Source organism: Papaver somniferum, chromosome 1 (assembly GCF_003573695.1).
Source record: "Papaver somniferum cultivar HN1 chromosome 1, ASM357369v1, whole genome shotgun sequence".
In the NCBI taxonomy this organism is placed as follows: Eukaryota; Viridiplantae; Streptophyta; class Magnoliopsida; order Ranunculales; family Papaveraceae; genus Papaver; species Papaver somniferum.
Window position 1 is genome coordinate 152,464,955 of NC_039358.1, and position 25,023 is coordinate 152,489,977.

A 25,023-nucleotide genomic window follows, 5' to 3' on the forward strand; every position below is an offset into this window, starting at 1 on the left:
ATACAATTACATGGTTATTTGTAGCCTTTATAACATATCATCTAGGGTCTTTTTACTTAGCTTGAAAGGAAATACAAACTAGATATTCTTATTTTATATTTTTAATTTACTTAACCTAGTTGCTTATTTTATAACAACCTACTAACTATAGCTTTCACATTACGAGAGTACTTAGCATGCATAATTAGTTCTTTCTAATATATGCTAGATTCATTTAGACATTACAAATTACAATATTTAAATAACCCATATTAATTTTTAATGGTCTTCAATTTTGGTTTCACCCTATCCTGAGCGAGTTGTTAGATTTTTAGTTTTCTTTACATAGATTTTTTTTAACTTTGTCAATTTATTATGCCGAGCTTTTATCTTCATGTATTCCTTGTCACTTAGCATATCTCCCTAACTTTAGTGTGCTATCCTTCTTCGAAGTTGACACTTTTGATATGTCGATTTTGCATAAACTTAGTTTGATAGTTTTTTTAGATGCAGTTGTTCTTCTCCCAGTGGATACATGTCCACTGACTTTATGTCATGAGTAAAATATTAGTGTTCCCATGATAAATATGGCTTTCTTGCCATCTTTTCTTTTTGATATTTGAGGAGGAATTATGTATATATTGCTCTCTAACCTCAAATTCGTCTTCGAAAATGCATTCTCGTATACATATCCCTTATTCTTTGATAATTGAGGAGGCAGAATAACTTTTTCGCTCTCTACTCTCAGCTTTATATTTGTTATTTAAATGTTGAGGAGGCAAACATTTTTTTCGCTCTCTTCTCTCAATATCAATATTGGAAATGCAATCTCATGTGTACCTCCAACACAAGTTCTTTAAGAAGCACGAGCACAATATGTGAGCAAAACTTGGTAATGTATACCAAAAGCTCACAAACTTAGAAACCATAAAAAAAAACTACTCTCTAACCATTTATTAGAAAGTAATTACTTTTTCATCTTCATGGTGACGCTTTTGATTCATTAAGTCTACTTTAACTTAGGAATTCAGTAGCATTTTCATTCTTTCTCTTTTGTGTATCTTCTTCTTTTCTTTTTCTATCATCTTTTTTCCGATAATTAGATTTGGAAGAAATATTCTTGCATCTTATTCTTATACATTAAATCTTTTCACCTCTTTTGATTCGTATGTGTCGAAAACACTTTGATGCACTTGAAACACCTCGATACCTAAAAAAAAGAAAACTTTGACGCCCATATAATCGGACAAGATCTAATTCCATTTTAGAATTTTAGTATTCAAAACAATAATATTGTGGAGTTATAGAGCATAGTAGTGTTGCTCGTACATGGCTCCTAATGCTCTCAAATAGTAATGAAGTGGAGAAAGACGACTTATCTGTAAACTTAAACTTTTTCATTAATGTTCTTGCTCCATTTACAAATAATACAAGTACATGGCCATTTATAGCCTTTACAACAGATCATTTGGGGTCTTTTTACTTGGCTTGAAAGGAAATACCAACTAGGTATTCTTGTTTATATTTTTAATTTACTTAACCTAATTGCTAACTTAGCTTCCCGAGTAACCGATTATGTAAACACTTCTAACAACCGACTAACTCTAGCTTTCACACTACAAGAGTACTTAACATACATACGTAGTTATTTTTAAAATATACTAGACTCATTTAGACATTACAAATTAAAATATTCCAATAAATGTCAAATTAAGATTGTGCTAAAAGAAATAGTGGATTACTTAAAGTTTTAGTGGAATGTCAAAGATGAAAAGTTTCATAAAGTGGTGGAATTTAGTTACAGAGAAGGCAATTTTTTGGCCGATTCATGTACTAAGCAAACCGAAGGAGGTGAAATTTTGATACACCGGGTGAAGCCTAATGAAAAGTTTAACTATATTTTGAAAAAGATATCAAGGGACATTTTATTTGATTCCCAAAAAACTGTTGTGGAATTAGTTAAAGGGTGGAAATTTTGGTGACAAGTTTGTAAATAAATAAATTTATGAACCAATTTTAGATTTTAATAACAAAAAGGAAAATCAATTATAGTTTTAGTAAGAGGCATCATAAAGTTTTGAAGAAAAAAAGTAATGGAAGACGTAGATCACTTGTTTGTAGAAGCAATAATAAAGACCATAAAACCATAACACCAATTGATGTGTAGAATTCTATAAGAAAAGTATTACAAGAATCTATGTTTCTAATCTCTACCGAATCTTTATGTTTATCTCACTGTGATGGTTACAGAAGACTTAGTAGTAAATATTTCAGTGAGGTTAGGAAACCTTATTTTTCTCCTTATATAACTGTTTTATCAAGAGTTAATAGGCATGAGACTTCAACTTTAAATGACACCTATGCGCATCGGCTGTACCACTGTTTTTATAACATTCTACTACTTGGACCATGTGACACATTTGTATCTTAAACATGTGTTTCCCCTTGATTCTGTAAGTAGATGGATTTTAAATATTCTTTATATGGCCAATGATAAATCTCAACAAAATGAAACATGTATGCAAAATTAATGTATGAATCATGGCGGTCAAAAATTTATTGCAAGTTGTCCCTTAAATGTATCACAATAACATCATTTTCATAAATAGTTCCTTATCATAATAGCTTTATAAATAAGTACCAATTACTTATTCAGGTCTAACTGTTGTCTTCAACAATACATTTTTAATTTTACATGATTTTATGTATACAACTTGAACGAAAATACACAAATCTTATTCATAAATGCTTCATGTTACATAATTCAGAAAGCATCTAAACGCACGAAACAAAATACACATCACAGGTTGATCAAAACCATATGCTTAACGTGTTCCTTGCATAACTGAAGATATAATCCTTTTGTCAATGGATCAGCAAGCATCATTTCAGTGTTAATGTGTTCTATAGTCACGTAATTTAACTGGACACGCCCTATGACAAAAAACTACTTGATATCGATATGATTGTTCTTACTCCCACTTTTCTTGTTGTTAGAGTAGAAAACTGCAGACGAGTTATCACAATATAACATTAATGGCTTTGAGATGGAATCCACAATTTTTATCCATGTGATAAATTTCTGTAACCATATAGATTTTGAAGCTACTACATAATATGCTACAAACTTTGCCTCCATAGTTGACGTTGCAATCAACGTTTATTTAAAAATTTTCCAAGAAATTGCTCCTCCGACAACAGGAGAATGTATCCTGAAGTTTACTTTTTAGTATCAACATCAGCGGAAAAATCTGAATCCGAATACCCAATCACTTTTTAAGGGTCGTCAGATCGTCTATATGTGAGTAAAAATCCTTGGTTCCTCGTAAGTAGCGTATTACTTTATTTGCAGCACACCAATGCTCAAAACCTGGGTTACTCTGAAATATGCCCAACATTCCAACTGTGAAAAAAATGTCAGGTATTGTACAAACTTGCGCATACGTTAAGCTTCCAACCGTTGATGCATATAGAATGGTTTCCTTCATTTGTCGTTCTAGATCATTCTTTGTACAATATCTAAAATTATCTTCATTTTGAATATGTGTTATTGTTAGAGCACTGCTCGGTCGAACTCGCAAGCGTTGCTATCTCAAGCTTGTCTGTCAAGTTTAGTTGCCAAAACTGTAAGTCTTGATTTCTAGTTTACTTATAGCTATGTCTCGGATTAGGATAGGATGTGTAGTTGAGCTTTAGACTTCACGGTGTTCATCTACTGAAGACGAAAAACTACTAAGGGAAGCTTGTGGAATTTCATCAATAAAAGGTATGTGAAGACTTGAACTCATATATCACTCATAAGTCTATTTCTATTTTATCTCTATTGAGACAAAAGTCGTGTAGCTATATAGACTTTATATTATACACATTTGATATTTCGAGATGAGTTTAACTCGCTTACATATACATATTTCACGAAATATGTGTTGGTAAGCTTTCGCTTTAACCAAGTTCATCTTTATTCTTGACGAAAGTCAAAAGATGATCATGTGAAAATCGCCTGGTAACATCTTACATGATTTGTGTGAGACAGTCATTTGATATAGACTCAGAATATTTTGTATTGATCTATTGATCACTTGAAAATTGCTTTGAAGCTAATAGTTTGTGTGAGACAGCTATTCCTGTCTTCCAAGAATGTTTCAATGATTAACATGGAGTTTAGCACAATAAACCATTGATTAGATATAGCACAGTAGGCGTACTTGTATGCTAAATGTTGCAAGTTATTCCAAGTCCGGGAACCATAGTATGCATACCCGTATGCGTACTGGTTTGATAGTTGAAGTCTGAGAACTTAGTATGCATACCCGTATGCGTACCAGATTAAAAGTTCAAGTCTGGGAATTCAACTGAGTTTGGTCATGTACGACAGTATGCGTACCCGTTCACATACTGGCAAACCCAGACCAAGTCCGGCTACTTAGATATACGTACCCGTTTGCATACTTGAGTGGGTTAAGTTATAAAATCGGTTTGTTCATGAACAAATGCATTTATATAATAAGGAATGAAATCTTTTGCAAACCATGGATATAATGTTCATGAATTGATTCGAGTGAATCAAAATCGATTTTGCTTCAGTTATATCTTGTGTACTTCTATGAGAATTTAAACAATTGAACTACTCTAGAACTAGTTTCATTTGAGTCATTTGAACTAGTTGTGATTAAGATGAACAAGGTTGATATGAAAGTGTTCATATGGCTAACTTCGGTTAACTATTGTTGAGCCAACTATGTGCACACGTTTAAGTACGATTACTCATATCTAAATGAAGTCACATTTCATTTGAGTATAACAAGCTAAGTTCGATCTAACGGTTAAAAGATATTAGCTTGACTCTAATCAGGTTTTCATTTAACGGTGAATATTGAATGCTTTGTTACCAAGGTGGCATTTATTGCAAATCCTGATTTTAAGACTATATAAGGGAGAAATCTAGCAACTGGGAAACCTAATTCCCACATCTCTTGTGTGATACTAGTTGCGACTAGAGTCGATCCTGAAAAAGTGGGGGTACAACAACCACACCCAATATTTCGCTTAACAATTTTTATGGACAAACTCCAATATACTTTCTAGAGAATCAACTAGACAGTCAGACTCAATCTAGATAAAAAGTATATCAAAGAGTTTAAATCTCAATCTCTCGATTTGATATATACTCAAGCAAATAGAAATCTGCGAGTCTTTATCAACTACTAGAGAGATAACTTGGATGGTACCAAATACCAATATCCAAGTGTCAATCAATTTAAATCAACAACCAAAAGGTCGGATATTCTAATTGATTGAACAACGCACAACCTGTGATATTTCAATTATATGACAAAATATGATGCGAAAAAGAAATAACACAGACACCAGAATTTTGTTAACGAGGAAACCGCAAATGCAGAAAAACCTTGGGACCTAGTCCAGTTTGAACACACACTGTATTAAGCCGCTACAGACACTAACCTACTCCAAATTAACTTCGGTCTGGACTGTAGTTGAACCCCAATCAATCTCACACCGATCCAAGGTACAATTATGCTCCTACGTCTCTGATCCCAGCAGGATGCTATGTACTTGATTCCCTTAGCTGATCTCACCCACAACTAAGAGGTGCTACGACCCAAAGTCGAAGACTTTAATAAACAAATCTGTATCACACAGAAAAGTCTACGGTAATAGATAAATCCGTCTCCCACGAATATAACTACGAATTTTGTTTCGTCTTTTGATAAATCAAGGTGAACAGGAACCAATTGATAAACCGGACTTATATTCCCGAAGAACAGCCTAGTATTATCAATCACCTCACAATAATCTTAATCGACGCAGGGAAAAAAGATATTGCGGAATCACAAACGATGAGACGAAGTGTTTGTGATTTTTTTATATCTTGCCTATCGGAGATATCAATCTCAAGCCAATTATTACAATTTTACTCGTACGGTAGAAATAGCAAGATCAGATCACACAACTACAAGAAAGTAGTATCGGTCTGGCTTCACAATCCCAATGAAGTCTTTAAGTCGTTAACCTGGTTTAGAATAAGAAACCAAAGGTTCAAGGATAATCGACTCTAGCTTAGCACAACTAGTATCACACAGAAGGTGTGGGGATTAGGTTTCCCAGTTGCTAGAGTTCTCCCTCATATAGTCTTTCAAATCAGGGTTTGCAATCAATGTTAGCTTGGTAACAAAGCATTCAATATTCACCATTAGATGAAAACCTGATTAGATTCAAGCTAATATCTTTCAACCATTAGATCGAAAACTAGCTTGTTACACACAAATGAAATGCACGTTTCTAGGCTTGTGTAACCGTACCCAAACTTGTACATTTGTTGGTTCAACAATAGTCAACCAAATGGTTAGCCATATGATCACTTTCATATCAACCATATTCTTCTTCACCATAACTAGTTCAAGTGACTCAAATGAACTAGTTAGAGAGTTGTTCAATTGCAAGGAAATCTTATGTAACTACACAAGACACAATTGAAGCAAGAACGATTTGATTCACTCGAATCGGTTCATGAACTATATAGCCATGGTTTGTAATTTGCATTCCTTAGTTTATATAAGTTCACAAACATCATTTTTAGATATAACCTACTCAAGTTCGCGGACTGGGTTCGCGGACTTAAGTTCCCGGACGGAGTTCACAAACTCCAGCAGAATTTCTCGGGTCGAGAACTTCCGCCAGTTCGCGGACTTGGCTCACGCCACCATTCCGGTTCTCTTGATCAACAAAGTTCGCAAACTTCGGTTCAAGGAATAAGGACTTATACATATATGTGTTTCCACAACAATGCTTATATCCTCCAATGGTTATATAATCTAAACTCTCCTTTCAATCATTGAAACATTCTTAGAGGACATTGATATTCTATAGTTGTTATTCACAAACTATTTTTCGTCAAAGCAAGCAATTTTCAAAGTGATTGAAACTTGTCATGACTTTCGTCACTAGGTAAAGATGAACTTGGATAAAGCGAAATCTTACCAACACATATTTCGAGAAATAGATAGGCGAGATAAACTCAACTCGAAATAGCAAATGTGTATAATCTAAGTCTATATAGAAAAACGACTTTTGTCTCAAGATAGAAGATAAATAGACTTTTGAGTGATAGATAAGTTCAAATCTCCACATATCTTTTAGTCGATGAAGATCCACCGGTTCCTTGAATAGTCCTTCGTCTTGTATGATGATTGCCATGGAGTTCTTGAGATCAACTACACTTTCTATCCTAGTCCGAGACCTTAGCTATAGTAGACTAGAAATCAAGACTTATAGTTTTGATCACTAACATTGACAAACATGTTTGAGATAGCTACGCATGCGAGTTCGACCGAGCAATGCTCTAACAATCTCCCCCTTTGTCAATTTTAGTGACAAAACTATCAATACATATGGAATACAAAAAATAAATAAATTAACTTTTGTAGCTCCTATTCCATACGCCTAACATTCAACATTACTTGAAATATTCATCACTTCCAAGTACTCCAATGATCCCAAAGGTTGTAAGTTCAGCATCATCGTTGTTGAAAATCCGTAGCTATAACAACGAGAAAACAAGAGTTCTCAATCATTGTAATTGTTCCATCTGCGAGAAGGAATACCATGTTGGTTGCTTGAGGGACCATCGGTTGTATCATCTGTGATTTCAAAGGTAAGTCCTATCTCATTTTTTTTCAATTGCCAAAGCATTTATAGTTCTGATTAAGGTGTATCTTAAAATTTTCCGCCTTCTGGATCACAAGAAGTACCAAAGGGGGGATGGTTGTGCTATGATGATTGCTTGTACTATATACTCATCTGAAGGGATGGAAATATGGCCTATCATATATTGGGAAATGTTTTAACGTGCATCCTTAAGAGACAGAGGTCCATACCCATCTGATCAAGTTGTTAAGTATCTTGAAAGAAGATTTGCAGCTATGTTAAGAAAACTAAAACAGTTTTTGTATCTTTAAGTTCAGATGGAGGAATCAAACTATTTTGGGGTATTGCATCTAGCTGATGGTTCCATTGTGATTTTAGATAATCTTGAGGTTGTTAAAGGAACTTCTGCTAAATCAACTGCACCATTCCCAGCCGATTAACAAGATGAAGGCAATGCCTCGCGCTCATAGTGAAGGTGCCAGCTTCAGTGTTGATTCTCGCACTGCATCAAAAGATTATTTCACGTGCTGGTTTAACCATGCTTGTGTTTATATCCTATGGTTTAATATATTCAAATATAGTGTTTTTATATTTTAATTGTTCGGGTTTGAGTCTTCGTTTTAGTCTCGTTTCTGTGTATGCTGTATAGCTCTGATGTTATGCCATTAATAAAGTAAATCTTCCGACCAAATGTATCAAATTTTTCTGGATGTATTAATTTAAATATTCTCTTTTTATATTGGTTTCTGCATTTATTTTTATTTAAAATTCTCCTTTTATTTTGGAACGAATATATGTGTTCCCTATTTGTTGCTAAATTGTGAGTTTATTGCCATGGAGCTAAATGTTATCCGCAGCTGTAAGTCATGATTTTTCCATGTTAAAATATATTTTGTGTGTCTAAATGATAGTGATGACCACGGTTTAGATAAATTCATGTGGCTTTAGGGTAACCAATAGTCACGTCGAAACTATATAATACTGTGTTTATAAGGAATGTATCGGCATGGTTTAACTGATTTCCCGTGTCTTAATGGTATACAATAGCCATGTTTAATAATATTTATGTGTCTATAGAAAGTTTATCGCCATGGTGCAAGAAATTTAGTGTAATCGTAACTCATGAATTAGCCATAATAAAACAAATTTTGCGTGTCTAATAGATACCGAAAGTCGCGGTTAAAATAAAATCAATGTGGCTTTAAAGTGAAGTCTAGCCACGTTTAAATCAATTTGCGTGTCAATAACGATCTTATGGCCATGGTGATAGGGAAAATGCTTAATTATTAAAAAAAAAGAAATGGGTACCATATAGACACGGTTACAGGGATTTAGCCACGGTATATAATGTGTAATAGTCACTCAAAGTTTATGTAGCCATAAAGGTACCTCTTTTCACGGCACCTGATGCCACATTTTTGGAGTGAAAAAATCCATGACCAAAAGCCTATGGACACGGTGATTAAGTGTGGCCAATGTGAAGATTTGTATTAGTGACTAACATTGACAAACATGCTTGAGATAGCAACGCATGCGAGTTCGACCGAGAAATGCTCTAACAATCTCCCCCTTTGTCAATTTTAGTGACAAAACTATCAATACATATGGAATACAAAAAATAAATAAATTAACTTTTGTAGCTCATATTCCACATGTCTAATTTCAACATTACTTGAAATCTTCGTTACTTCCAAGTCCCAAAGGTTGTAAGTTCACCATCATCGTTGTTGAAAATCCGTAGCTATAACAACGAGAAAACAAGAGTTTTCAATCATTATTATACAATGTCATAGTATAATTACACATCGTCAAAGTTCAATTGTATCACAACTTCAACAACAATAATACGGTGATATGTATCACTCCCCCTTAGACAATACTCCATTTCACATGGAAACCACTCCCCCTTACATAATGATCCGAAAACCATATGTATTTGTAGTGTGAACTACATATTAATTCTCCCCCTTTTTGTCAATAAAATTGGCAAAGGTACAAGAATGGGATCCTAATGAAATTTCCGAAAGAGACAGTTCATGACCAAAAGAAAGAAACACATATCATCTTATTTAGATGCAATCATATAGCCTAAGCTAAATGCATTCATCAAGGAGTTTATAAAGATACAAGATAACCCTATAATATTCCATAGCCGCACTCCCCACAAAGATTTGGCAATTAAGCACAATTCAGTTAAGAACTCTCCCTCATAAAATGTCATTCCCGAAAGAACAACAAAAGCGACCTTAATTTCGAAAGAAAAGAAGGATTTCTTTGGACATAACAAATCACATACAAGTATTAATTTGAATCCAAAATACTCAATTAAATTAACCACAAGAGAACCCATGATTAATTCAATCAAAAATGCTCAACATAAGTGAACTTATGGAGACTCAAAAATATACAATTAGATTAATCACAAGAGAACACATAATTAATCTAATCGAAATACACAACCAAACTAATCACAAAAGTAATCAATTTAATTGGTCATGCTCATCATAAGAAAACTTACAAAGCAACAACTAAATAACTAAACAAGATGATTAATTTAGTTGAATATGCTCGACATAAAGTATCTCGCGGAACAACAACAAAGCTAATCAAAATAATCAACTTGGCCGTTGTAGTGCTCAACATAAGACACTTTACGGAGACTCACAGTAATACATAAAATATGGATCAGGGAAGATCAATACTGCGGAATACACAAGGATTCATTCTATTTTCCATCACTATTCGCATAATGACATTCAATAGACATAATCCTTGCAAACAAAAGATTTAAACCTATCTGCCATCAATAATTGACATAATCGGCTTAACTTTTGTATTTGTCAAAAGTCTATTCATTATTTTATCAATACATGCATATCGACATACGAAAGGCTTTACTTTTGACAAGGTATGGGACAATCATAGTTCACGGACTCAAACACACATATCCCATAACAATATTGCAATATATAAAACCATAAAGATTAATACTGCAAAAATCATCTTCCAAACAAATTTAGAATTTTAAACCAATAAATCTAAAAACATGAAGATGAAAACGTTGGACATAGCTATGTGTAATTACAATAATGGCTATTCCAAGCTCTAGATATTCTTCTAACAAAAAGAAGAAAATAGAAGATTTACTAGGCAAATAGATCATCTTTTACGCATTGTCTTCCTCATCGGAAATACTCCAAGATGCTTGAATTATTTTCAACTCTTCCTTGAGCTCGGGAAACTTAGTTGCAACCAATGACAATTGTTCTTGTACACATTTCACCCTTGAATCAACCTTACACACGCCCTTGTGAATTTTTTGAAGAAGGCTCAAGGTGGTAGGGTCACAATCGATAAGTGAAGCATCTCTTTGTCTTTTGCACACATTCTCCCTTATGCGTCTGAAGGTACATGGACGAACTGGTTTGGGAACCCCGAGAGAGTTGCCAATTGGATCAAAACCACGATCACGACGAATTTGACCAATCAAGCAAGGGTAACCTAACATCTTGATGGGTGATGTCATCAAAGTCATTTGAAAGATGATAAAACCACAAATATCGAGACTTTGAGCACCCGATTCAAGGAAGTAGACCAATTCTGCAAACTCATGGCTCCACCAAGAATTCTCAATTATGGAGGGACAAAGATTCAAGATACCAAGTTTTCCAAATGCCATCAACGCAATACTAAGATCATTAGTAGGAAACTTTCCTTGATTCCAATCTACCTTCTTGCCACAAAGCCCAATAGAGATTTCATTACATGATGGACGTTCATCACTTGGTCTAGGAAGACGCACGTTTCCCAACGGAATGTTGGTAATCTTTGAAATTAATTCTCTATCATCAAGAAATCTTTTTCTAATTATCATGGATTTGAATTCCATCTTATTAATATCAACATCATGAATGTTGGCATAGAAAATTCTTGTGAGAGAATCAAATCCTTGACCATGACCATCAAAGATATTTCCAAGGTTGAATTTTTTGAAGCAAGCTAAATCCTCTTCATGCCCACTAGAGAGATGCAATTTCTTTTCTAGGATAAAACCTTTAGATGAAATCTTTTCAAAAATTCTAGCACAAGAATCATCCACAAACCTAATCCTAAGAGAATTTTGGTCACAAAGAGAATCCATGCTAGAGGTATTTGATCTTTTGGAGCTTTTTTTTTTGAGCCCTTAGAATTCATCATGAGATCTAAGAAATTGAAAGGAACAAGAGGAATTTACTTACTTGGAGTGAATCTTGAACACCCTGTCTTTCAATTTCTCCAAGAAGGCTTCAATAGAGGAAACACACAAAACCCTAGAGGTTTACGTACGCAGACGGGTGATGAAGAAGAGGGTGCGTGAACTTCTTCTTTATAAGACCAAAAATGGGCTTGGACCCGTTTGTGAACCGCGACCCACATAAGGAAAGTGGGATTTTCTTAGCCGTTTGCATATCAAAGGTTATGCATCCCGTGACAACACACTTTTGTGAGAGACGATGGATGCAGTAGAAAGCTTTATTTGGTATTCTATAAGAGAATAACAAAACTGTACACGACTCAAACATCTCTTGCCCCATTCCAAGATATATACAAATGGGGTAGTGCCAGCCTTGTTACCAAGAGGCACAATGTGCAGAGGAATTCACATGCAACATTTCTGGTTGATATGTGTGAACAGTACCCGTGATATAATCAACGTAATGATGATAATCAGGGCAGTCAGAGATTTTTATCCTTCATTTGATCTGGCTAAAAGGAAAATTCTTCTGAATCCTATGTTGTACAATATTATTCGACGGTTTAACATGTACAAAACCTTTTTCGGAAGGATTCTTAGACTTAACATAATTAAGTTTTTCTAAGAGTTTAAAAACGCCTTCGAACGCCCTAAATAGATCTTTATCAGTTGATTCATTACGATAATATTCCTCAAAGAGATCAAGAATTAATCTAGTGAGGGTCCATATCCTTGAGCGTGACGAACGTTTCCTCAATCTTTCCTTCTTTTTATTTTTTCCTTTAGATTGGTTCTCATCATCTAAATTTTCCTTTTTAGATCAAATGAGATTATCATGTGAACCAGGAGGTTTTAACCATAATAATCCTTGAGCAATCTTTAAGGACTTCTAGCGTGCATTACGGATGCCAAGCGCAAGTTTTCCAAAGAAATTTCCCATGGGACAATTTTTAAGGAACGAACAAACACAAACTTATCAGGTTTAGAGTGTTTGCCTGCTCTCTTACCAATTGAAAAAGTGGGGGTACAACAACAACACCCAATATTTCGCTTAGCAATCTGTATGGACAAACTCCAATATACTTTCTAGAGAATCAACTAGACAGTCAGATTCAATCTAGATAAAAAGTATATCAAAGAGTTTATATCTCAATCTCTCGATTTGATATATACTCAAGCAAATAGAAATCTGCGAGTCTTTATCAACTACTAGAGAGATAACTTGGATGGTACCAAATACCAATATCCAAGTGTCAATCAATTTAAATCAACAACCAAAAGGTCGGATATTCTAATTGATTGAACAACGCACAACCTGTGATATTTCAATTATATGACAAAATATAATGCGAAAAAGAAATAATACAGACACCAGAATTTTTTTAACGAGGAAACCGCAAATGCAGAAAAATCCCGGGACCTAGTCCAGTTTGAACACACACTGTATTAAGCCGCTACAGACACTAGCCTACTCCAAATTAACTTCGATCTGGACTGTAGTTGAACCCCAATCAATATCACACTGATCCAAGGTACAGTTATGCTCCTACGTCTCTGATCCCAGCAGGATGCTACATACTTGATTCCCTTAGCGGATCTCACCCACAACTAAGAGTTGCTATGACCCAAAGTCGAAGACTTTAATAAACAAATCTGTATCACACGGAAAAGTCTACGGTAATAGATAAATCCGTCTCTCACGAATATACCTACGATTTTTGTTCCGTCTTTTGATAAATCAAGGTGAACAGGAACCAATTGATAAACCAGACTTATATTCCCGAAGAACAACCTAGTATTATCAATCACCTCACAATAATCTTAATCGACGCAGCGAAAAAAGATATTGCAGAATCACAAACGATGAGACGAAGTGTTTGTGATTTCTTTTATATCTTGCCTATCGGAGATATCAATCTCAAGGCAATTATTACAATTGTACTCGTACGATAGAAACAATAAGATCAGATCACACAACTACAAGAAAGTAGTATCGGTCTGGCTTCACAATCCCAATGAAGTCTTTAAGTCGTTAACCTGGTTTAGGAGAAGAAACCAAAGGTTAAAGAAGAATCGACTCTAGCTTAACACAACTAGTATCACACAGCAGGTGTGGGATTAGGTTTCCCAGTTGCCAGAGTTCTCCCTTATATAGTCTTTAAATCAGGGTTTGCAATCAATGTTAGTTTGGTAACAAAGCATTCAATATTCACCGTTAGATGAAAACCTGATTAGATTCAAGCTAATATCTTTCAACCGTTAGATCGAAAACTAGCTTGTTACACACAAATGAAATGCACGTTTCTAGGCTTGTGTAACCGTACCCAAACTTGTACATTTGTTGGTTCAACAATAGTCAACCAAATGGTTAGCCATATGATATCTTTCATATCAACCATATTCTTCTTCGCCATAACTAGTTCAAGTGACTCAAATGAACTAGTTAGAGAGTTGTTCAATTGCAAGGAAATCTTATGTAACTACACAAGACACAGTTGAAGCAAAAACGATTTGATTCGCTCGAATAGGTTCATGAACTATATATCCACGGATTGCAATTAGCATGCCTTAGTTTATATAAGAATAAGTTCACAAACATCGTTTTTGGATATAGCCTACTCAAGTTCGTGGACTGAGTTCGCGGACTTAAGTTCCCGGACGGAGTTCACAAACTCCAGCATAATTTCTCGGGTCGAGAGCTTCCGCCAGTTCGCGGACTAAGTTCGCGGACTTGGCTCACGCCACCATTCCGGTTCTCTTGATCAACAAAGTTCGCAAACTTCGGTTCAAGGAATAAGTACTTATACATATATGTGTTTCCACAACAATGCTTATATCCTCCAATGGTTATATAATCTAAAATCTCATTTCAATCATTGAAACATTCTTAGAGGACGTTGATATTCTATAGTTGTTATTCACAAACTATTTTTCGTCAAAGTAAGCAATTTTCAAAGTGATTGAAACTTGTCATGACTTTCGTCACTAGGTAAAGATGAACTTGGCTAAAGCGAAAGCTTACCAACACATATTTCGAGAAATAGATAGGCGAGATAAACTCGGCTCGAAATAGCAAATGTATATAATCTAAGTCTATATAGCAAAACGACTTTTGTCTCAAGATAGAAGATAAATAGACTTTTGAGTGATAGATAAGTTCAAGTCTCCACATAACTTTTAGTCGATGAAGATCCACTGGTTCCTTGAGTAGTCCTTCGTCTTGTATGATGATTGACATGGAGTTCTTGAGCTCACTTACACTTTCTATCCTAGTCCGAGACCTTAGCTATAGTAGACTAGAAATGAAGACTTATAGTTTTGATCACTAACATTGAGAAACATGCTTGAGATAGCAACACATGCGAGTTCGACCGAGCAATGCTCTAACAGATTCTCTTTTAACCTAGGTTTTTTCTAAAACCATTAAAGGTTAACAACTTAAAGACTTCATTGGGATTTTGAAGCCAGACCCAAATATTTTCTCTGTAGTTGTGTGTTGTGATCTTACTTTGTTCTATCGTATTGAGTACTATCTTCTCTAAGATTTTCTCGAGATTTAATCTCCGATAGTTAAGATAAAAAGTAGTCACAAACATCTTCGTCTTATCGTTTGTGATTCCACAATATCTTTTTCGTTTCCATACGATTAAGATTATTGTGAGGTGATTGATATTACTAGGCTGTTCTTCGGGAATATAAGTCCAGTGTATCAATTGGTTCTTGTTCACCTTGATTTATCAAAAGACGGAACAAAAACTCGTAGGTATTTCTGTAGGAGACATATTTATCTATTCAATAGACTTTTCTGTGTGAGACATATTTGTTTATCAAGTCTTCGAATTTGGGTCGTAGCAACTCTTAGTTGTGGGTGAGATCAGCTATGGGAATCAAGTGCGCAGTGTCCTGCTGGGATTCAGAGGCGTAAGGAACGCGACTGTACCTTAATCAGTGTGAAATTGGTTAGGGCTCAACTACATTCCAGTCCGAAGTTAACTTGTAGTAGGCTAGAGTCTGTAGCGGCTTAATACAGTGTGGTGTTCAAATCTGAACTAGGTCCCGGGGTTTTTCTGCGTTTGTGTTTCCTCGTTAACAAAATTTCTGGTGTCTGTGTTATTTCTTTTCCGCATCATATTTTTATATAATTGAAGTATCATAGGTTGTGCGTAGTTCAATCAATTGGTGAATCCAACCTTTGGTTGTTGATTGAAATTGATTGACGCTTGGACGTTGGTCTTTGGTACCATCCAAGTTAATTTCTCATATTAATCCGGCTCACAGATTTCTGTCTGTTCGATTGCAGATTGATTTGAGAAATTGAGATATAACTCTTGGATGTATTTTCCTTGATTGAGTCTGACTGTCTAGTTGATTCTCTTGGAAATATATTGGAATTAGTCCATACAGATCGCCTAAACGAAATATTGGGTGTGGTTGTTAGACCCCCACTTTTTCAGTTGTACTAGGTGCATAATTCTGCATTTAGGACCGTTCCAGTACTTTGTTTATATAATCCTTTTGAAACAATCCTAGTGTGTCCTTGGGACCTGTCTCTATGAATCTCTATGACAATGACATAAGAAGCTTCACCCATATATTTCCTTTCAAAGTTTTGTGAAAGAAACTATTTAAAGTTCATGTAACAATCCCAGATACTAGCTAACAAAATATCATCTACATATGGGACAAGAAAGATTATTTTTTCCCACTAACCTTGAGGTATATATATTAAGCCACAATGTTTTCTACAAAACCAAATTAAGATTATCACATTATGAAGTTTTATATACCATTGGCGGGACGCCTGTTTAAACTTATATATAAATTTCATTAATTTGCAAACTAAATGATCACCTTGACTTGAAGAGAAATCTTGAGGTTGCATCACGTAACTTCTTCATCTATACTTCCATTGAGAAAGTGAGAGGCTAGAGTTACTAACGATACTCCTTACCAGTCCATCAATGTGTTATTCCTTCTTTCAGCTACACCATTTTGATGTGGAGATCTAGGAGTCGTATATTGAGCAACAGTTCCATGTTCTTCAAGGAACATTGCGAATAGACCTGGTTTTTGTCTTGTTTTTGTGTATCTTTCATGATATTCACCACCTTTTTCTGATCTATTTCTCTACTTCTGCTTTAAATGATTTAAAAGTATTGGGCAATGCTACCCCGCAAGGCTGTGTATATTGGCTTATAAGTTAGCGTCTTTCCCGCCGTTAGATTATAATATTTGACTACAAATTGATTTAGATTAATATCAAATAAATATTTTATTATAAGCAGCTCCTATAAGTTATATTTAATTCAAATTGCAGATCCCTATAAATCTTTTCTATATTTCAGTCTCTCTTCCTCACCAACGAGTTTGACTGCCAGCAAAAACCCATAAAAACTCTTTGATCTATTAATACGTTCAACTCAATGGAATTTTTGTTTTCATCAAATTAGATACTTCCGAGCATTTTTATCCCACTAAAACTTTATAGATTAGTTTGTTTAATTTGATGTGTATCAATAATTCCGTTTTGATTGTTCACCTTGTTCATAAAATCTTTTTCTTTCTCTCTCAATAATTATCATTTTTGTTGTTGTCCATTTTGTAACTTGGCAGAGAGCCAAAAAATTGTATCAAGAAGAACAATTTCTTTATTTATTTGTTAAATTTGTTTCTAGTTGTAGTTTGGTAGTAGTGCCAATCACTCATACTTAGATGATGGAGAATTATGGCTTCCTTCTGATATTTTACTTGACGATTTTTTTCTTATAAATTTGAATCAGAATTTTATATTGAGCTTAATGGATTCATGGAACAAGAACCCATATCTCTTGTTGGTCGCTATCTTATTTTTTCAGGCAATGCTGACTTACTGATGGTCGGTTTTTTACAATCTTTGGATGTAGGATCAATTTAATTAAGAATAGAATCAACTGATAATAACATCACAAAAAGATCTTTCGATGAAAACGTAAGGGTTGTTTTGAATTTACTGGATTAAAGTAGAGGAGCTTGTTAACAATTAAAATTACCGCCATCTGTACATTTAGCATCAATGGCTAAGAATCATTCATCTACTATTGTCTAATGGTGGGGAACCTATTAGCTTATAAAGAAAATATAAGAAGTCGTGCGGGGTAGCACTGCCCAAAAGTATTTAATGCTTCACCTTTATCGTTAAAAAGATAGAGATACATAACTCTTTTAGATCATCAATAAAAATGATGAACCATTTTGACCATTCGAACATGGAAGTGTAAACGGTCCACGTATATCAGTATGAACGATTTCCAAAGAGTTTGAACTTCTCATAACACCTTTCGTTGTCTTGTTAGTCTATTTTTCCTTTATACAGTTTACACAAGTACCATAATCATAGAAATCAAGAGTTCGTAAAACACTCCTCTTTAACTAGTCTCTTTAGCCTTTCAATGGAGATATGTCCCAATCTTCTATGCCATAACATAGAAGATTTTTTATTCACAACACTAGCTGCGGTGCAAAGGCTATGGTTAAAAGAATAATCTAAATTAAGCTTTTATAAACTATTTTAAATTTTTGAAAAATCAAAAACAACAAAGTCTTTTAATAAATTTAAATATATTTTTGATATTAACTTCAAAACCAAAAGACACAAGTTTTGAAACAGAAATAAGATTTTTTGAAAACGAAGGAATATAAAAGGTCCTTTCTAAATAATGCGTAATCGGGGGATATGTAAGTAATAGGGGGTTATGAAAATAAGACAAAATATAGATTTAAATAGCAAATCAGAGTTGCCCCATATCCATGTATTTAACTAATTCATAATCTATCCCTCGTTAATCATGTTTAGTGGTTTAATATAATTAGCTAAGTTAAAGATTAATTTGACAATGATTAGTATAAATCATAATCACTTCACTTGGGTGAGAGTAGAAGGAGATTTTTTGAGGTAATAGAAATTTGGTTAAAATGAGTACCCCCAACATACAAAATGCCGAAAAAATCAATGCCGACAAATGGGTACTCCCAACTTACAGTGCCGGCATTGTAAGTTATTTATCGAGCACGCCGGCATCATTTTCCGGCATGGCTCCTCACTTTGAAAATGATTTTTTTTCACATCACCGGTATTGTATTAGTGATGAAGACCATGCCGGAATGTCGGAAGTGAAATTTGTTTTTACATCACCGACATTGTATTAGTAATGACGACCATGCCGAAAAATGGTGCCGGCGTGCTCGATAAATAACTTACAATGCCGGCATTGTAAGTTGGGAGTACCCATTTTTGGCATTGATTTTGTTGGCATTTTGTAAGTTGGGAGTACTCATTTCTTAACCAAATTCCTATCACCTCAAAATTTTTCCTTATACTCTCACCCGAGTGAAGTGATTATGATTTAAACTAATCATTTATCAAAAAATCTAATAACTTAACTAATTTTAATTAACACTAAACTTAATTAGTGGGGGTAGATTAAGAATTAGTTAAAATACATGGACAAGAGATGACTCTGATTTACCATTTAAATCTCGTTTTTGTCTTTTTTCTATATCACCCAATTAGAAAAAGTATTTCCCAATTGCATGGTTCTTTCTAAACCCAAAATAAAACCAGAGTCAAGAAAAACTCTAGAGGTTCCATCAACTTCAACAGTTGAGGACATCCCATTCCCAGAATAAATGCAGCGTTCATTGTATGTTGGTTTTTCTTTACAAAGGAATCCCTGCATAATAGCAATGTGGATTATAGAAACTGAATCAATCCACCAAGTATTGTGGTGGAAATCAACCATATCAAATTCAAAACATACTAATGATATATTGCGATTTCGTACACCAGAGTCCAATTATGCCTTATTAATAACAATTTTTGCATTATGGTGCTTGCAAAATCAAGGTCTATGTACCTTAAAGTTAAGAGAACTTTCTCTTTCCATTCCTCATATTTGTCACCGTTCAATAACGGGATACGGAAAGAACGAATATTTAAAAATGCAAACTGTATGACTACGAAGGATAATAGTATCAAAACAAAAACAATAAATTATCAAAACAAAAACAAAATCTAGATGTTCAACCAACATCTGCGAATCTAGTTACTACATCAAGGTATTGTGATCCTCCAGTGGATAAAAGTCACAACAACGTACAGTATCAAATACAAATGATGTACATGTGTATATATATGAATCATGATGATGTATGATATGATCAATAAATTTAATATTAAATTAAAAACATTTATATCTTTTATCTACGGGTATATTAAGAACTTCTCAATCTAATATTTTATTTAAAATTATATCCCAAACAACGCCCATAGATTTCATTTTCGAAATACACTGCGTTCTTCTTGTTCACGAGAGGTAAAATTGATAAGAATATCGTCTTAGCTTTTTCAAATAACTAAAATGTCTCCTGCACTAATCTTTACTGTCTCTCATGTTGATTGTTAGGATTCTCAAAATGGTAATGATGAAGTATCTATTATGTGGAGTTAAGTACCGGTGTTGTTTACAACTTCACTTTGACCCAGAAACTTACATCAATGCTAGGAAACTTTCCGAAGGCATGCACTGACAATTATGTGCCTGTGGCCTGTCATGTACTCATGATAATGTACTACACTTTTTGTTCTTCAGGTATTGCAAATCAGTGAGGTACTTGAACATGATGGTGCTTGTAACGGAAGGAGTGTAATAATTCTGCTGGTGTTCCTCTCGTCCCAACTGATAGGCACGAAAAATATGGTAATGTTAGTGTAAGTTGTGAACTTTATAATGATATGCACATAAAAGTTCCTTCTGACATGTTTATTCTTACAGTCTTGAAGCTTCTCCATATCCATGAACTGTTGGATTGGGATTGCAGTTATCAAAGTCCAGAATGAAACCTTCCAAGTTTGGTTATAAGTGTTTTGTGGTTTCTTTATTTTGCATGTACTTTGATGGCTTTGCAGATTACTTCCAGTTTTGACCTGCCACCTTCATACAGATTTTTCCCATCCCCTCTTTTTATACGCAAGTTACATTGTTCCACGCATACCACACTTTTGACGTCTTTTTTCTTCTTTATTATGTAGGAGGAATCAAAGTGAATCTAAATTACGATGGAAATCAACAGGTTTTTTTTTTGTACTTTCTGTTGTAGAAAAGGCAGCAAGGCTTATCCAGCCATATGTTATTCGTTGAGCGCCAAAACTTTCTGAAGGTTAAGGCAGCAACCTCTTTTCTGCAAACTGTTTTTCGGGCTTGGCTAGAAATATATAGCTTTCTTACCTTCAGCTTCTATAATTAATCTACAAAGTGGTAAAACCGGGATGTTGATATTTCTAGCTCGAGCTCGGACATCAACCATGAGTAATTCAATCCCACCAACCGGACATCTAAGGTGCGTGGTCACAACTCAAACATCTGAAAAATAGCTTGCAATACCAATATGAGAGTGTCCTTTCAACCATAAGTGGTTGTAAAATGTGATGCCCCAAACAAATGAATACCTACGCACCTAGGAATTCTTTAAGAACATAATGAATCTAGCAAATTCTTTCAACCACCGTTCTCAAGATTTCTGTAATAATTGGAAATATTCTACCTAACCTCAAATTCTAAAGAGTATATTAAGCAATTGTTTGTGGTTATAGAGTTTTATTTGTATCTGTAGAATCTGGAATCGAATGATTGCAGAAGATAATAGCTACGCTGAAAGCATACGAAAACACAGAGTGTCGGCCACAGAAGCCGCTAGTAACGTCTGCACCATGGCAATCAAAACCTCTGACCCTTTGAGCATCTAAGAATCTTAACAAATCAGACTATTAATTGTTAAACTAAAAAATAAAAATAGAATTTTGCAGAATGGAACTACGTGTTTCATCTAGAGGCATATATTTCACACACGCGCGCGATACATGCGAGGACAGGTCTTAAACATAATTACAAATAATTTCCTTTGTATTTTCTTTTATTTCCCTAAATTTTTAAACATAACATAAAGCAGAGCAAATAAAAGATGGAAGAACAGTTGCGAGAATAAGCTTTAAAAAGATTGTTAGGAAATTGCAAAAGCAAGAACTATAATGCCACTACCTAAAAAGCACACACTTTGTTCCATTAAACCTACAAATTGAAGAGAAAAAAAAAATGAAATTTTGAACCTTTCATCGCATAGATAAGATTAAAAGTGGCCACAAATCTAACCTTGTGAATATACAATCTTCAATTTCACTATTATTAGTTCTCGTTTAACCTGCGTTTACGATTACAAAAGCACAACCAATCATAAAAACCTAACAAAATGATGAAAGAAACACAAAAATCAGGGTTCAAAAGAAGACTTTGACTGCTTTACACATGCTTTGATTACAAACACGAGAACTGTGACCTAATCACCATCCAATCCTTCACAATAACTATGCTAAAACCCATGCTGTCCACTTGAGTTAAAGCATCTTAATACGGTAAAGAAGTTTGACGTGTAAACTAATGTGTATAAAAGAGCGACCTTACCCACAAATGCTCCAAACGCAAAAGAATACTCCAAAATCAGACGTAGACAAGGCCCCAAACAACCACTCTTCTTCCATTCACAAGCCTCCAAAATCACCCCAACCAGACAGTGGAAAACATAATGATCTACAAAGCTTGCACCACAACTACCTGTGTGACACAGGCTGTGTCTCAGAGAAAATGTCTTCTACAACTCCTGTTAAGGTAGGCACCAGAGGCACTGTTGGTGCCCTTGTCCTGCAGGAGATCGAGTATTTCTCCAAGCTTGATTCACCCTGCGAAAACTCTCAGGGATCCCAACCACAAACTAATTCGGGCAGTGGTAGTTGTAAAGCCAAATTTGGGTCTGGAAGTATGACGCAGAAGAGGAAGAAGAAGAAAGATGGTGGCAGATTCATACCAAGTATCTGTTCTGTGGTGGAAGTTGTTGAAACCAACCGACTGAATAGGATTCATGGGGTAAGTTACAGGAACTTGAGAACTGATTCGAAGAAGTTGCAGGGTTAAACTACCCAATACTCTGGGAGAGCTTTGAGAAACCGAGTTTCTTGAACCGGCTCTTTATAGGATTTGACCATCTATCTGGGTTCCCGCATTTTACGTCTACTATCTCAACAATGTAAGATACTTTTCTAGTACTAGCTTTCTCTCTGTTAGGAGTCCCCTCTAAAGCAATATTCTCAGAGCCAAGCATCGGGATCCGATGGTTATTCTTCTGAATGTTGTGTTTTGTTTTCTGGATATGCTCGAGATTTTTGTTATGATTACTGCTGCGATATCTTCCACCACCGCTTCTACTACCTATCACCTCATTTGATGTTCTTCTTGGTTGTACCATTTTCGCAACTCCACCGTTTGTTGGAGGTTTCCTACCAGAGGATGTCTTGGCCTGTGATCTGCACTTGATGGACTCCAATTCCCTAGTCATCAGGGCACTGATAGTCCCGCTTGTCCCCACTTTAATGGAGCCTTTGCCACCCCTGACTTCAATCGACTGAACCATGATCACTTGATCACCACACAAACTTCAACCTATGATTCTTCTATCGGGAAGCTCCCAGTGGAACATGTAACTATGTAAGCAGATTGTTTACCTGCTATGAAAAATAACCGTTCAGTGTATATACAAATGAAGTAGTATATGCTTGTATTTCAATGCCATGTTTACTTTTCAGCTAAGACAAAAAAGATATGGCTCAACTTCTGAATAAAAATCCCGATCAATCAACAAGAACCAAGCATGAAAAAGAAAACTCTGTAACACAAAGTAATCAGATGATTCACACTCCATTCTAATAAAAGAAGAGTTTTACCAGGAGGTCCGTATAATTTCCTGATAACATGGCCGCTTAAACTAAAGACCAACTAGATGTCGAGATACTGAAACTAAAGCCCATGAAAAGTATTACTCCTAGTAAGAGATTGGGGATCTCAAGTAGTATGTTCTTGTTATCCATGAAAAAAATTGCATCAGTAAAAAGCTAACAGCTAAAAAGTGGGAGAATTGAAGAGTAATGGCGATTCTCTGTAGATTTACGGAATTTAGTTATCCACTGATAGCCACCGAATTGAATGCACATATTGACAAAAAAAAAGAGTAAATCACTAAAGATGCAAAAGACAAAATCCAGCAATAAACACCGTCAACACCGTAAATTGATGATTTCAACCGTTTCTGACAATAATTTCAAGCCCCTTGAACCATAATTTTTAGCCAAATGGGCGAAATTCAACGATGAGACTTTAAAATTAGTAGGTTAGATTGGTATCATGATAGTAACTATCAGAACTGGTGTTCTGATTGATACCCTAATACTCAAAAAACGTACAAGTTGAGCAAGAAATTCTATTAATCTAACACATCAATTTCCCCGATTTATGCTAAAACTCATGTATTAAAATTTCAAACCTAAAACATGACATCAAATATCCTCATCAAGTAACTCCTAATAAACATACCAAAAAACCTTAGAAGAGATTTAGAAAAATAAAATTAGGAGATTTACCAACGAGAAAGAAACCATAGAAAGTTTCTGAAAGCGTCTTCTCCCTACTCGGATCTTCGTTCTTTATGACTTGTGACTAGGGCTGCTAAACGGGTAGGGTGGGTAGGATATGGCCTATTTCGCCACCCTACCCGCTGACTGGCGGGTAAGAAATTTTTTACCCGCCACTAAACAGGTAAGATCCTACCCGACCCATTAATTTGCGGGTCGGATAGGATAGGGTGACGGGTATAACCGTTGTCTTTTTTTTTTTTCTATATCCATCCACAAGCTGTACTATCTCCAGAGGCTGGTGCTTCATCGATGCATTGGCGTTAGTAAAATTCTTGAAAGCATTGGGTCGTTGAAAAATCTAAGGCATTTGGATCTCTCGTTTTCGGATATCAAAATGCTACCTGACTCTATTGTTGGGCTCATTAATCTGCAAACACTCGATCTCAATGGTTGTTCTCAATTTGAAGTTTGCATGCAAATTTGGGTTCTTTACAAAATTTGAAGTTCCTTAATATTTCATCCACAAGAACTGCAGGGGTTGCCTGATTCAATCACTTGCATCGAAAATTTAAGCATGTTGGAATGCAACAATTGCACGATGCTGGAAGCATTACCTACAGGCTTGGGGGCATTAACAAGGTTAAGGTGCCTT

At 35.0% G+C, this 25,023-nt stretch overlaps 2 protein-coding genes across 2 annotated transcripts; one reads left to right on the top strand and one right to left on the bottom strand.

Moving 5' to 3' along the window:
* Window positions 1-22,405: 22,405 nt before the first annotated feature.
* Window positions 22,406-23,602, top strand: LOC113304691. Its single transcript, XM_026553837.1, has one exon. It carries the CDS (start codon window positions 22,552-22,554, stop codon window positions 22,876-22,878), a length of 327 nt encoding a protein of 108 aa, XP_026409622.1. The 5' UTR covers window positions 22,406-22,551; the 3' UTR covers window positions 22,879-23,602.
* Window positions 22,880-23,443, bottom strand: LOC113304683. Its single transcript, XM_026553826.1, has one exon. It carries the CDS (start codon window positions 23,372-23,374, stop codon window positions 22,880-22,882), a length of 495 nt encoding a protein of 164 aa, XP_026409611.1. The 5' UTR covers window positions 23,375-23,443.
* Window positions 23,603-25,023: the final 1,421 nt, after the last annotated feature.

Coding starts and splice junctions, on each gene's coding strand:
- LOC113304691 (XM_026553837.1), top strand. CDS start 22,552: ATGTCTTCTACAACTCCTGTTAAGGTAGGCACCAGAGGCACTGTTGGT.
- LOC113304683 (XM_026553826.1), bottom strand. CDS start 23,374: ATGGTTCAGTCGATTGAAGTCAGGGGTGGCAAAGGCTCCATTAAAGTG.